The sequence below is a fragment of the Equus caballus genome, chromosome 16 (assembly GCF_041296265.1).
Source record: "Equus caballus isolate H_3958 breed thoroughbred chromosome 16, TB-T2T, whole genome shotgun sequence".
In the NCBI taxonomy this organism is placed as follows: domain Eukaryota; kingdom Metazoa; phylum Chordata; class Mammalia; order Perissodactyla; family Equidae; genus Equus; species Equus caballus.
The window spans coordinates 6,368,158-6,383,950 of record NC_091699.1 but is presented as its reverse complement, the minus strand read 5'-3'; the positions used below and the strand labels follow the sequence as shown (position 1 = coordinate 6,383,950).

Below are 15,793 nucleotides of genomic sequence, written 5' to 3'. Positions count from 1 at the left end.
CTAAGATCTCATCTTCATTGTGTTTGTGGCTCACATGAATAAGGCTAGCATGACTGGTAGATAATGAGTCAAATGCTGTGCTATTTTAGGGCCAGTAGGGCAATTAGGTAATCTCTTGGGTCAGGAAACAGTCCAAGAAAGGAATACAGCACAGATAAAATACTACTTAGCATTTGCTGAGAAGGAAATGCATCCCAAATCTTAAACCTTAATTTATCTTTATTGCTAAAAATTATTTACTCTCTGGTGATTTACTATCTAAACACATAATACATATTATCTGCATTATACATTTTTTTCATATACTTATATATGTAGGTCTCTTTATTATAAAAATTTATTTCTGATGTTTTACTGTTTATAAAGCATGTAGTTTTCCTAATATATGTGTATATATATAGTCTCTAATATATATATAAAGTCTAATCCTGCTCTTCCATGGTTGTTGGTAATGTCCACTGTGACACTGACATTGAGAGTATCACACTTGAGAACAGAGTAATTTGATAATTATTGCTTATTTTTTAACTTTCATTCATTTTCAAGATCTTTTTTTAAGATTATTTCTCCTCTCTTAAGAAAAATTTTAATGCTTTCCCATATAAACACATGTAAAGTTGAGAAGATTGAGTGGAAATTAGGCTGAATTATGTTTACTATAGTAACAAGTGACTTTTTTTCACTCTTTTTTTCTCACCTAGTTTGAAATTCAAACTAAATTAGCATTCTTTCTGCTTTAATTGCATGGCAATATAAAAAATGAAAGAAGTACCTTGACACTCTTAGTTTCTTACTTAAATGGCATATATTTCCAACTGGAATTATGTATCTGTTTTCCTATCATCTTGAATTCTTCCTCTGCCTTCCCTGAAGTCTTGAGCTTGGTCTCAGATGCTAGGACCAACCCTGACTCTTGGGGGTAGGGTAGAGTGAAGGGTGGGAGTGGAATTAAAATGGTGATAGTTACATCTGTACTTAAGTGGCTCATCATTAGGTCAAATCTCACATTAACCTTTTCCCCAGTTCTAGTAACTGGCCTCCAACCTTCCCTGCACCACAATTCCGGTAACCAAATTTCTGTCTTTCTATCTTGATTATTTTCCTCATTCTAACAAGTCTTTCACTCAAGCCAATAAAAGCTTGTTCCTATACCCTAGCTTCATTATCAGTTGATAAACTGACCTACCTACAACTAAGTGCAGGCCTGATTTGATCTCTAACCTTTTTTGCTTCTAGATTTCCCACTGCCCTGCTCCTCCCCTGATGTGGCTGTCCTATGCCAGTGATGCAGGCCACTTGCCTCGACTGCCAGCTGCTTGCTGACCGGTGCAACCCTCTGTGTACGTGTTCTGCCTGGCTGAACATCCTCCTATCACCCCCAGCTAAGTTTACCCTGGCCCTCCACCTGTCTTATCACAGTCAGGAGATGTGACATAAAGAATTAAAGTTTATAAGGGTAAGAGATCCTTACTTTGACACATGAGAAACGTGAGATTAGGAATAAAAGATTTTGAAAATAACCACTATAACACTATGATCTCTACATACAGACTTAGAAAGTCTCAATGGAATGAATGATAGATTTTGCTGCTAATATGGCCAGCTATAAAAGAAATTTGCATGAATTTGCCACTCATGTATTAGTCAATCTGCTGAATTGAATTCAAACAAATGAAAAGAGACCTGTGATGATTCTTGAAATTCATATAGGTACATGGGAAAGGAGTTTTAAAAGTTTAAGGCTATTGTTACTTATGAAAAGGAGAATAGTTCTTTATTCACAGTAAACTGAATAATGAAGATCATTCAACACTGAAACAGGTTTTATATTCTAGCACAAGGGTTGGCAAACTTCTTCTGAAGAGGGCCAGATAGTGAATATTTTAGGCTCTGTTTCATCTATCCAGCTCTGGCTCTGTGGCTTGAAAGCCATAGAAAATAAGTAAATAAATAAATGGGTGTGGCTGTGTTCCAATAAAACTTTATTTATGGACACTGAAATAAAAATTTCATGTAATTTTCATGCACCACAAAATATTATTATTCTTGTGATGTGTTTTCAACCATTTTAAAATGTAAAAACTGTTCTTATCTCAAGGGCCATAAAAAAATAGGTGGCAGGCCAAATTTGGCCCACTGGTTGGGTTATAATTTGCCAACCTCTGTTCTAATTTAATGCATATCTTCCCAGGCTTCCAGTTGACTAGAAATGTGTATGTATGTTGTGGGGGGTGGTGGGTGTGGGGAAGCAAAAATGTTTTTGCATATTCGAAAACACACTCATCCTTACCTAAACATTTTACATATTTAAAAGTATGCAGAATTTTGCTTGACTGTTTAGCAGTTTAAGTCCTCCATTAGGGATGTAGGGAAAATTTTTTAACACTCTTTGTTTGAATCAAATAACCAAAGTGGGAAGTAGCCAATAGATTATCTCTAAGCCTAAACAAAACAAGCAAAACAAAAGTTTGCAAAAGACAAAGAACTCTCAAAAAATGAAGTAAGGTCCCAGAGAAGCTATTTCCACCATCTAACTCCAGTTGGATTCCCAAATGGTTAACTTTAGGTTATAAAGTCACACACCTCCAAGTAACAACTATCTAAAGGACACAAGAGGGTGGTAGAAGTGAAACACTGCTCTTTTTTATTCAGTAGTCACCTTGTAAATAAATACCAGTGCATCAGATCTCCATTGCTAAAAATAGCAGTTGTGGGGCTGGAAGATTTTTATTGTAAGGAAAAGTAAACATAGAGATGGAGATATAGCAAAGAACTATTTTCTATAATGCAGAAGACTTCTCTCCTATTTATTTACAAAATATGCCCTCAATTACGACTTGTCTGATAGATTCTGGGACTTCATGAGAAACACAGACAGAAAAAATAAAATAAAATGGGACTGAAAAACAGATCTAAGTATTTGATAGTTTGCTTTCTCCAGTGTCCCTCCCGCTTGTCCCTTTCCTCTCTCTCCCTTTCAGATTCAGTCCATATCCTTTTCACATTCATTTCATGTCCTTTTCACATTCATTTCATGTTGGTCCTCTTGCCCCTCCTCCCTCATCTCCCTAGCTCCTTCTCCCTCATCTCGTTTTATAGCGCTTGGAAATTTCCTTTTCTTTCTGCTCTTCCCCTCGTGGTATCTACTAAAACCTTAGAGGAGTGATGTATATTCTGAAACTTCTGTGCGGTTCTAAGTGACGCTGAGCATGCTCAGTAGCTGGGGCAGGTTTTGTCGCCCGCGGCTGCCCTGATTCGACCTTTCCAAAAATAGACATTTAACTCTTTGGACTCCTGCCTAAGGATGTAATTCGCTTTGCTTTCTCCTCATTTTCAAGGTTCAAAGGGAAGCGGCGAGGATTCCAAGGTCCCACCATCCTCACAGCCAATGAGGGGCCTTTGAGGGAGGAGCTTGGGGCGGCTTAGTGCAGCTTGAGCTTCTGAGGGAATCATCCCCAGTAGGTGCGGTGGAGTCTGAGCTCCGCTGCATCTGTCACAGCAGAACAAAATTGAAAAAAACAAAAGCAAAATTTAAAAAAAGAAGAGAAGAAATGCTGCGGACTATGGAACGCTGTAGGACTTTCTGAAACATTTGCTGGGGATTCCGGTGGATCATGATCTTTTAAAACCAATTCTTTTTGAAGCCGGTTTGGGTAATTGGGAAAATGACACATATGCTAAATGCAGCAGCTGATCGAGTGAAATGGACCAGATCGAGCGCTGCTAAAAGGGCTGCCTGCCTGGTGGCTGCGGCATATGCTCTGAAAACCCTCTATCCCATCATTAGCAAGCGTTTAAAGCAATCTGGCCACAGGAAGAGAAAAGAAGCAGCTTACCGGACTGCAGAGAACAGAGAAATACTGCATTGCACCGAGACCACTTGTAAAAATTCTTCGCCTGGAGTGAATGCAGATTTTTTCAAACAGCTACTAGAACTTCGGAAAATTCTCTTTCCAAAACTTGTGACCACTGAAACAGGGTGGCTCTGCCTCCACTCGGTGGCTCTGATCTCGAGAACATTTCTGTCTATCTATGTGGCTGGTCTGGATGGAAAAATCGTGAAAAGCATTGTGGAAAAGAAGCCTCGGGCTTTCATCATCAAATTAATCAAGTGGCTTATGATTGCCATCCCTGCTGCCTCTGTGAACAGTGCGATAAGGTACCTGGAGTGCAAACTGGCTTTGGCCTTCAGAACTCGCCTAGTAGACCATGCCTGTGAAACCTGTTTTACAAATCAGACTTATTATAAGGTGATCAATATGGATGGGAGGCTGGCAAACCCTGACCAGTCTCTTACTGAGGATATTATGATGTTCTCCCAATCTGTGGCTCACTTGTATTCTAATCTGACCAAACCTATTTTAGATGTAATCCTGACCTCCTATACGCTCATCCAGACTGCTACATCCAGAGGATCTAGCCCAATTGGGCCCACCCTATTAGCAGGGCTTGTGGTATATGCCACTGCTAAAGTGTTGAAAGCCTGCTCTCCCAAATTTGGTAAATTGGTTGCTGAAGAAGCTCATAGAAAAGGCTATTTGCGGGATGTGCACTCCAGAATTATAGCCAATGTTGAAGAAATTGCCTTTTACAGAGGACATAAGGTAAGATAGAAATTAAGATGATGGGTGAAATGTGAGACTGTTCGAGCTGCCACTGCAGTGCTAGATACCATCTGTTGTACTGTTGATGGACCCACTTCTTTAGTGTTTTAGACTCCTATGACATCTAAACCTGTACTAGAATGTATGCTTCCTTACCCTTTTTACTCACAAGTTGTTAAAGAATTATAGAGTGCAAACTTTTCTAAAGTTTCATGAGAATAAAATTTTCAGCACTCAGTCTACTTAGCCTCAGTTACCCACACATGCTCAGAATTATCTCTGAAGCATTTTCTTAAAACTTAAATCCTAATTGGTTGTAGAACATTAGAAGAAAATGTGTTTGGAAACTGAGTAAACACATGTCCATTGAGATGGAAAATTTAGGATGGTATTCTCTTGTTGTTATTATTGAGGGCACTTTGTTTTTAAGAGGAAAAAAAACCCTGTCCTTTTACATGAAAGACAAGTTTAACAATTTTGCGTGTCTGGTCAGCAATGGAAGGTCCTCAGTCCTAAGAAGTGCAGGAGAGTGTGTCTCACAAATGGCATTTCCAATTCTCAGTTAATGTTCAGCACCATGTTTGACACAAATAAAAAGAGGCAGTGAAATGAAATTTTGTCTGGCTTTGAGAGAAAAGCTAAGATTAGAGAAGAAATGAGGAGGAGAAAAGGAATTTCAGAACGTTATTTCTGAATACTAAAGATTTTCGACATTAAGCAGATCCCTAAAATAGTTAGCCTAATTACATAAACTTCCAGAGCATTGAAGTAACCTCAGAATATTAAATACGACCAAATTTTTTAAGGTGATGCATCTGAAATCTTAATACAAATGACTTAGTACAAATGAAATATTCAGGTATTCTTAAGTTGAAATGGTATTTTAATTCCCAAGCAGAATTCTTTACTTTTTGAAGCATCATTAGTTATCAAGACAAATGTTTACAGTAGTAGGAATCTGAAGAAGAAAATTTAAAGCAAATTTAGGACTTCTACTCCCCCTTGAAAATTGGCCTTATATGTTGTATTAGTCATATTGACTTGTGATTCTTCTTGAATCATTGAACTCAGTGATTTAAATTATAGCATGCTGTAGGCTTCCGGCATGTAAGACAAAATCCAGCAAATTGAGTTAGTTCGAAAATGGAATCTAATTACACATATGTGTGTCATGTGTTTATTTTCAAATATTTTTGGTGTGATCAAGAAGGATAAAGTTCTAACATTGTTTACTCATGTCTTATAGAATATCGTTTAATTTTAACCTCATGCATGTAATTTTGAAATAAAAATTGTAAATCACTGACATGTACTTTATATTTACTAAGTATCATGGGTTTTTTTCAATAATATAGGTGTGACCAAATTAAATAATAATGACTCATTCTTATATTAATCTGTATTTTTTAGTTGTTAGAATCATAGATCATACTATACTAAGTAAAACAAAATAATGTGTACCTATCTTTAAAGAAAGCCTTCAGACATACAATATTTACTTTTATAACTCATGCTGGGTTCTTGCCTCTTTTTCCCTCTATAGGAGGAAATGAAGCAACTCCAGAAAAGTTACAAAGCTTTAGCCGATCAGATGAACCTCATTTTATCCAAACGTTTGTGGTGCATCATGATAGAGCAGTTCTTGACGAAGTATGTTTGGAGCAGCAGTGGACTGATTATGGTGGCTGTACCTATTATCACTGCAACTGGCTTTGCAGATGGTGGTAATGACATTTATGCTTAATCTTCAATATATGTTTAGGATTATTTCTCTTGAAGGTGTCACTGCTGGTTTTGTGTGAGTGAAACTGAATATGTAGCCATTTTTCTGTGGTCATTAATGGTCAGAAACAAAGGCAGACTTTGCAACATCCAATAATAATACCTGCAATGTGAAAGGAGATAAGTGGCTCAAAAGTCCTTTCCAGTTGTGAGATATTTCAAATTAATATCTTGAAAAGCAGTGTAAGTTCTCTCCATGTGTTTTAAACTTCAGTTCTGCACATCCCATGTGTTTAGTCTATAAATATTCTATAACTGGATCTGCCCTGTTTTGTGATTTGAAGAGTTGGTTGACTACATTAGGCAACTAGGAATATTGTTTTAGGAAGTGCTTCACACCATCGAACAAGATCTCCTCTACTTGTAGGTAACATAGATAAACCTCCTATGTAGCATGATTTGGTGGCATTGTGGGGGTAGGGGTTGTCAAGCTGCCCCTGTCTAATTCTAGCTATCACCACCCCAGTGGTTTTTACCAACATTTTTCATCTTTGGGATAACTAAGAAAGATAGGGACAACAAGAACAATATTAAAACGTTCTGTAATACTTGAGATGGGAGTTTGGGTCTTAATGGGCAGAGACAAAGGGGAGTTAATTAAAGTAGCAGCATTTTCTGCTCTTCCTCCAAAATAAAACGTTCCCCCTGCTCTTTAAAAACCACTTGGTCAAAATTGGCCTTAGTGTTGAAGTAACTAAATAAAAGCATGGGCTTTGTAGTAAGACAGAGCTTTGCTCAACTCTTGGCTTTCCCTCTTCCTGCCTGTATCCTCTTAGTCATGTTAATTAAACTCTGAACCTCCATTTCCTCATCTGTAAAACGAGAATTGGAAAGGCTGCTTCAGAGGACTGTTGGGAGGATTTAACAGAATAATGTTTATAAAGTACAGAGCATGCTCTTGACGTTCTTGATACAGAGTGACAATTATTACCCAGGAAACAAAAGGCAACACTGAGAATAAGGTAACAGAATTCACACTATTTTACGGCTATTTTTGGTGTAGAATTAAGAATTAAGTTATTTGTTTGAAGTCATCTAATAAAAACAAGTAAAAAGATTACCCTATACTCTCATATTTTGAAACAGTGCTTCAATGCTTTAACCAATTATTACAAAAAAACTTGTCAAATTTGAGTCTTTCTTAACCTAAAATTGTTCATTTTAGTAAATTGGAATTTGTCAATCCCATGTGATAAGACTATAGATATACCAAATATACTCCACAACTCAACTGTCTAATACTGTGTTTAGACCACTGGGAAACTGAATTTTATCTATTTTTATGTTTTCAAAGTTTTATTTTTTAAAAAATCATTTAAAAAGTTTATATTGAATAAGGCATTGTTAGTAATAGTATTTTTAGACATAATCCTTTCATTATAAGATAAAATAAATTGCTTTTTCAAAAAAGTATTGGAGAAAAAAATGACACAAAAATTTATGGTCTTGAGATTAGCTTTAGTAAGACACAACAAAATGATCAGATATTCATAGTGGATCTAAGTATATGGATGTTTTAAAAGGTTCATATATAACGTATAGAGACAACACCAATGACAAGATCATGGTGTAGTTCTCTTAGTCCTTGGAAGCACGGGTCTTATTACAAAACCCCAGAGTATTCAACATAGAGCAGAGAAAATGCAGCTATTAATGGTGACAAATTAACCCCACAGAGACCAGTAAGAAGTAAACAGTGTATGCAAAGAATCTAACAATCTTATTTCTATGGGTGATGTAATAAGATATTTAAAAATAAATCCTGAAAATATCATATTAAATTAAAGAAACAACATTAAAATTTCAGATTGAAATTATGATAATCACAGTGATGCAAGTAAAATAAAGTAATTCTTAAAGCTTCTTTTCAAAAGAGGATTTTATACAAAGAGAAGCAGTATAAGAATTTCATAGAAGAAAAAAATAAATTCATATGACAGCATTATTATGAGAAGGTGCTTCAATATCTTCTGTAATTTCTAATGTTACTATATATATGTTTATAATGTTTGTACGTATTTACTAAAGACATTTGACCTACAATGATTTAACACATGAAAATATTGTTAGCGTTTTACTCATACAAAATTATTTTTTCTAAATAATGATATATCTTTGAGGCTTTAGGTCTTGGAATTACATATCATAGTCTTAATTTACACTTATGCCCTGAGTTGTCCCTTATGTTAGAGATGAATTAAATACATGATACTGTATATTTTAAGGCAAAAATAGGTGGAAAAAGTGGGTGAATGAGAGAAGAATGGCAAAGAGAAAAGGGAGAAAAAGTAGGATAGAGGAAAAAAAGACAATACAATAAAGAAGCAGGCCACTGTTCAGATCTTGACTCAGCTATTTAGTAGTTATCCATCCTTGAGAAATTTGCATAAACTTTATATGCCTCAGTTTTCCTCTCTTAACCATAGGTATAGTAATATATATCTTACAGAATTATGAAATTGTATATAATGTATTTAATGTGCTTTGAAACAGTTCTCAGCAAGTAGTAAGAATTTAGGTGGATCATTGTTAATATTTATTCTATTCTTACCATGTGGGCTCTGGCATCAGATTGCCTGGGTTCAAATGCTTACTCTTTTGCTTACTAGGCTATGACCATGGGCAAGTCATTTAACCTTCTTGTGCTTCAATTTCCTCATTTCTGAAATGGGAGAAATTATAGCAGGGTTGTTAGGAGGATTAAAGAAGAGTACATGTGTAAAACTTAGAACAATGCCTGCTTCATCGAAAATGCTCGAGGAGCTTAGAGGTGATCTAGTCTGGAGCCCCAGATTTGCCTCAGGGCACACAGATGGTTAGTGGAAGCACTAAGGATAGAAGACATTATGTGATTCCTAGTGTGTTACTTTTCTTACCTTCATCACGCTACCTCCATTTAGCTATGTTGGAACTTAGTCTATAAGGGACTTAACTTAGTTTGAGACCAAGCAATCGTGGGAGCTAATGCTTGAAATAGAGGCATTGAAATAGTTAATTATATATAGTTTCTATTATATTTTCTTAGAGGACATTACCCCTTTCTTTGCTTTGTATTAAGAGAAAGACTGAAATTATGTCAAGAAAATAGTTACCTGGGAGCTGTATCTCAATTTTTTAATGTTATAGGCCACTTTTCTTCTCTTCATATCAAAAGCAGTTCTGGGCAAGGCCAGGGAAAGCTACTTATAGGTCCCTTCTGCCGGACCTTATCACAGACACCTGACAGGCAGTGAAGAGAGCACCTAAGCCACTAGCACTGCCAGTAGCGTCCACATGTTGGTGATCTGCTAACGTGAGGTGGCACATCAGAAGTAGCAACTGAAAGCACTCTTAGGAATGGAACTGAACTCTATCATAACCCTCATAACATGGGTGATAGTTTATTCCTAAAATGTACTTCCAACAAGATGATCTCCATAGCTCCTGCTGCAGGAGTATGTCTCATATTCAAATGCCAAATTGTTGAAATATAATTTTGTATTTGGGTCAGTTTACATATGACTACTCTCTTGTTGACCAATTATTGTCACCGTAATTATCAGTACATATCAAAGACATACTTTTTAGCTGTAATTAGCTATTCGTGTCAGGAGCTATAATTTTTAAAGTATAACATACATGCCCACAACGGCACAATCATTAGTGTACCACTCAGTGAACTGTCACAAAGTCAACCCATACACGTAAGCACCACTGAGAAGAAACAGAACCTTACCTTCATCCTAGAAGCTCCCATCCCAGAAACCCCTTCCCAGTCTTATCCTCATCTTCAGCCTCCTACCCCCATCCCCACTTCCTCCTGCCCCTGCCCCCATGCCACAGCAAAGGCAGGCATTTTGCCGATCATTCATTAGTATTTGCTGGGTTTTGAGCCTTATATAAATAGTATCATGCAGTACGTATGAGAGTTTTAGTTGCTCCACATCTTTGTCAATGTTTGATGTGAGTCTTTTTCCTTTTAGGCATTCTTATGAGTGTATAAGCGTGCTTCATTGTAGTCTTAATTTGCATTTCTCTGATGACTGAGGAGGTTAAGCACTTTTCATTTGTTTATTGGCTACTTGGATAGCCTTTTTTATGAAGTACCGATAAGTTTTTTCTTCATTTTTAAACTGGCTTATCTGGTTTTTGCTTGTTCATTTGTAAAGCTCTTGTGTATTCTGTAATGAGTAGTTTGTCAGATACACACACACACACACACACACACACTCAAATCTCTTTTCCCACTCTATTCTTGCCTTTTCAGTCTCTTAAGTGTCTAAGAGAAGTTCATAATTTTAATATAGTTCAATTTATCAATCATTTTCTTTGTTGTTAGTGCTTTTTTTGTCCTGTTTAAGAAATATTTGTGTCACACAAGGTCATAGAGTTATTCTCCTTTTTTTTTTTTTTTTTGTGGAAGATTAGCCCTGAGCTAACTACTGCCAATCCTCCTCTTTCTTTTTCTGAGGAAGACTAGCCCTGAGCTAACATCCATGCCCATCTTCCTCTACTTTATACATGGGACGCCTACCACAGCATGGCGTTTGCCAAGCGGTGCCATGTCTGTACCCGGGATCCGAGCCAGCGAACCCCAGGCCATCGAGAAGCAGAACGTGCCAACTTAACCGCTGCACCACTGGGCCGGCCCTCTCCTATTTTATCTTCTAGAAATTTATTGGTTTTTCATTTCACGTTAAGATCATCAGTTAGAATTGATGTTTATATATGGTATGAGGTAGGGTAAGATTGAGATTTGTCAAGGTGGCAAAGATAAAACATAAATGACAAGAAATAAACTCAGATTGTAAGTCCAAAGAAAAAAGTACAGAAGGGTAGCCTGCTTTTTTAATTTTTAAAAAATTAATAGACAATTTTCTTTAGAATAGTTTTAGGTTTACAGAAAAATTGAGCAGAAAGTGTTCAGTTCCCAAATTTCCCCTCCTCCCATAATTTCCCTTGTTATTTACATCTTGTATTAATGTGATACCTTTGTTATAACTGATGAACCAATATTTATACATTAGTAACTGAAGTCCATAGTTTACATTAGGATTCACTCTTTGTATTATACAGTTCTATGGGTTTTGACAAATGTATTACATAACCTTAGTTTTAAATCCTTTCTCACCTTTTCAGTGAAATAGCAACAGATGTGACCGTGTTTCAATATATCCTTTTATTAGCAGAGCTGAAAATAGCAGTAAAATGAGAAGATATAATGTTAAATATTAAATCCTTAAGTGAGGCACTTTTGACAACGTATTCAAAATATTTGGTGAGGAAGATAAAATGTGTTGATCTGGGATACAAAATAGGTGAGTGCTTTAGGTCATGAATTTATATCTCTGACACTGAGGAATGTACCCTTCTCACAGAGGCTATGCAGTTGGCTGTTGTGTGCATGGCAAAATACTACTGGCACTGCTCTCACAGTACTTTCCAAAGAACAATCCGTAGAATAAAAGTCAAATGAAATCTGTCCAGAGCTATTTGTAATTTTGTTGCTAAAAGCACGAAGAAAACCCAATAGGCATTAATCTGCTAAAGCGACGTGGAAAGTACCATGCCATGTCAAACACCAGTTCATCTGTGCTAGTGTTTTTACTTCTTAACAGAGACTGTCAGTAAAAGCTACTATTTAAACCGCTTTTAACCCAAATTCATAAAATCCCATGATTATTTTAGATCACCAGCCAGATTCTCTATGAGCCAAAACTATTCTTAGTGCTTTAACTGATTCAGCAATTCACTATTTTGGTAGCTTGCTGAGAATCTTTTGGTAATTTTTTTGTGTCTATCTAAATTTTGTCACACATTTAAATGTAAGAATATCTACATTCTGTTTCCAGTCTATTTATTCAATCACATTTTTCACTCCTCACTTATACCAGCACTCAAAGCCTTTCTTTTTTCATTCCTCAGGGAAGCTCACTCACTTCAAGGGGGCTAACAGGAGTCCTCTAGAGCAGTGACAATAGTAGGGCTAGGAGGAACCACATTGGACTATTTGTCCTCTTTTTTTTTTTAAAGATTGGCACCTGAGCTAACAACTGTTGCCAATCTTCTTTTTTTCCTTCTTCTTCTTCTCCTCCGCAAAACCCCCCAGTACATAGTTGTATATTCTAGTTGTGAGTGACTCTGGCTGTGCTATGTGGGACACCACCTCAGCGTGGCCTGCTGAGCGGTGCCGTGTCCGCGCCCAGGATCCCAACCAGCGAAACCCTGGGCTGCCAAAGTGGAGCTCAGGAACTTAACCACTTGGCCACCGGGTGGCCCCTAGACTATTGTAAAAGGGCCCCATGAACTCATGGTGATTCTCATACTCGGGTGAAATCAGTGCCTGACACCAACCCATGCTGTAACTTGATCAAGCTGTTTATCATTCAGTTGGCATTACTTGAAGTTTCCCTTCTCTGTCCTGTTGCTTATACTATACTTATGATCTATTGAAATTATATGTGGTCTTCAAGGCCTCACTCACAGTCTACTCCTCCATGAAGCATTTCCTGTCTCTTGCAGCAAGAAATGATCTTTGCCTCCTCTAAACACCTCCCATTAACTCTCTTCATAGGCTGCCCTGCATAGTTATTTGGGAACTTATCTTCTCTCTCCTACCAAACTGTAGGCTCCCTAAGGAAAGAGTCTGAAAGTCACATTTATCCTTGCATGTCCTATAGCACCTTGCCTAATTTCTTGCATATCTAGGTGTTCAGTAAATATCTGCTGAGTGCATTTTACCTTATATTATGCGTGGATCTCTTTCAAACCCAGCTGAGCTGTCTTTGAGCAAGTAAATATGAAATTATCTGGTAGTCATAATAGGGCATAAGTTAAATATTTGCACTGATATGGAGAAAAAAAACCTTTGCACTGAGATAAATCAGAGAACAATAAATATCAAAGTTAGACTATGACTATCTATATCACTCTAATTTCTTCATTAATTTTCAGCATTTAATTTAGAACTTTGGAACTAATCTATAGATGGGCCAGATAGAGACTCAAATTGTTGGAAAGATTAAAATAATGACTTGGAGAGAACAATTTTGAAGAATGAGACTAAATTAAATAGATATGCGATAATAACTAGAGAAAATAATAACAGCTAACATTTAGAGAACTTATTATAGGCCATAGATTAGACTAACACTTCATTTGTATTTCACCTTAAAACAACTCTTTGAGATAGAATTGTTTCAGATAGTGTTATGTCTCCCTCATTTACAAATGAGAAAATAGGCATGGAGAGGATAAGTGGCAAGTTCTACTTACCTTACTACCTGCCAATAAGTAGTAAAGCCTGGATTCAAACCTGGTCTGACTCCTCTTAACCGTAATTCTGCATTGACAGTAAATTAGGATGTTCATTCATCTATCCATCCCATCCATGCATCCATGCATCCATTCAATACACATTAAGGAGTACTATGTGCTGGAGACTCTGCTGAGTACTAGGAATAAAGAATAAAACACACATTCTTGACCCTTAAGAAACTTAAAGTCCATTGGAAAGGCCAGCAAAAGTTTCCAGGGAAACCTTTACTAAAGAGTTAACTCTTGAAGAAAGAGCTAGACAAAGAAGGAAGAGAAGTATATTGAAGTCAGAAGAAATCATGTATGCAAATAGCAGAGGATAAATAGAGTATTGCATGTTTGGGCTGCCGCTAGACTGTAGAGTGAGGGTTGGTTGAAACAGGTAGACAGAAGCTGGATTATGAGGGTAAGCTAACTTGCATTTCTATTAAAGGAACTACACTAGAAATATTTGCTTGTATTCCTATTAGTAGTATTTTATTGACCAAATCCATAGTATTTGATTGCCTAGCTGTAATAAGGGCAGGGAGTTGAATTTGGAAAAAGTTAAAAGAATGCTAAGTGAAAATAGTCATAATTCCTATAGACTTACTTTTGTTCCAAGTCTCCTTCTAAAAAAATAATGAAACAAAAGAAAGCTTTAAATAAAATCTCGTACAAATATTGTATTTTCAATAATTCATTAAATTTCTAAGAAATTGCTGGTACTAATGAAAAATTTACATGTGGTTGTTTTGGCCACAATTTCATCTGTATAAAATAAAACATTTAGTTACTTGAAAAAACTCAATAGTTTTGTAATTTGCTTTTAGATCTAGAGGATGGCCCCAAACAAGCTATGGTTAGTGAACGGACAGAAGCCTTTACTACTGCTCGAACTTTATTGGCCTCTGGAGCTGATGCTATTGAAAGGATTATGTCTTCATACAAAGAGGTACTTGCATTTCTCGTCATCAATTTGATTAAAATAAGATATATGAAAATCAAGCAAAATGTAAATTACAAGATATACTTAGTATTTTGGAAACATTTTTCTCTACCAAACATTGCTAAGAGTAAGGCAGCCCTCCCAAGTATATTGCTGCTAATACCCTTTAATTTTTACACTTTCAATTATAACTCCTCTTTTTCTGTCTATAGTATGACGTATTTGTTTTTAATTAAAAAAAAAAAACCACACCCCTAGGTGTGGATTCTGGAGCCAGAGTGCCTAAATTTAAATTCTTGCTCCAGTATTTACAAATTATATGAACTTACTCAAATTCCTTAACCTGTCTGTGTCTGTTTCATCATCTGTGAAATAAGGATAATGATAGCATTGACTTTGTAGGGTTGTTGTGAGTTAATACATGTAGAATGTTTAAAACAATACATATTAAGCAGTCACTAAATGTTAGCCAATAATATTACTTATATACCTTGCAAACTTTTACTCATCCTTCATGACAAGTCAAGCCTCACCAACCACCTCTAAAACCCTCTTGTGATTCCACCTTCTTTCCGCCTTCGTTGCAGAGTCTGGCTCTACCTTCTCTGTGTTCACAGTACACCTGGTGCTTTACCACATTGTAATTGACTATCCCCTGCACCAGGCCCTGAGTGGAAAGCAGGAACTGTCTTACTCAGCTTTACATTCTTAATATCCATTTTAATGCTTGGAATGTTGTACGTGGTCGATAAATACTTGCTGAAAGAATGGTAATAAGACCTGCAGATATCACAGTGTTAAGACTGGAAATCATTTTATTCAGTTCAGATGTTACATAATATTCCCATGGACAGACATTCTCACTATTAATTACTCTTGTGGCTTTTGTATCAATATAAATTGCCAGAGCATCTTTATAAATTTAGCTGCCTATTAAATCAGCCTCGAATAAGCCATATAAAAGAGTTACAAAGTTTGTGATTTACCCACAAAACTTTTCAGTCTCATTCAACAACTGATTTCTTGAATTGGGTTAAAAAAATAAAAGTAAAACCAGTTGTTTAGGGCCACGTGCCAAACCAACTCAATTTTAAAAAATTTTTCAAATAGTAATTTTGATAATCTGAAGACACAGTTTTGAGGATAGGTTTTTTGATTAATAAATTACTTATTAAAATTAAAT

General features: G+C 36.3%; 1 protein-coding gene across 7 annotated transcripts in view; it reads left to right on the top strand.

Annotated features, from left to right (window-relative positions):
* Positions 1-15,793, top strand: part of LOC100146242 (ATP-binding cassette sub-family D member 2) — a 59,161-nt gene that overhangs the window by 1,305 nt on the left and 42,063 nt on the right. For all 7 annotated transcript variants that reach the window (XM_070237018.1, XM_070237014.1, XM_070237020.1 and 4 more), the window contains exons 2-5: positions 1,237-1,456; positions 3,339-4,604; positions 6,148-6,328; positions 14,495-14,616. In XM_070237018.1, the coding sequence (XP_070093119.1) occupies positions 3,666-4,604; positions 6,148-6,328; positions 14,495-14,616 (1,242 nt within the window). In that variant the 5' untranslated portion in view covers positions 1,237-1,456; positions 3,339-3,665. The remainder of the gene's footprint in view (positions 1-1,236; positions 1,457-3,338; positions 4,605-6,147; positions 6,329-14,494; positions 14,617-15,793) is intronic.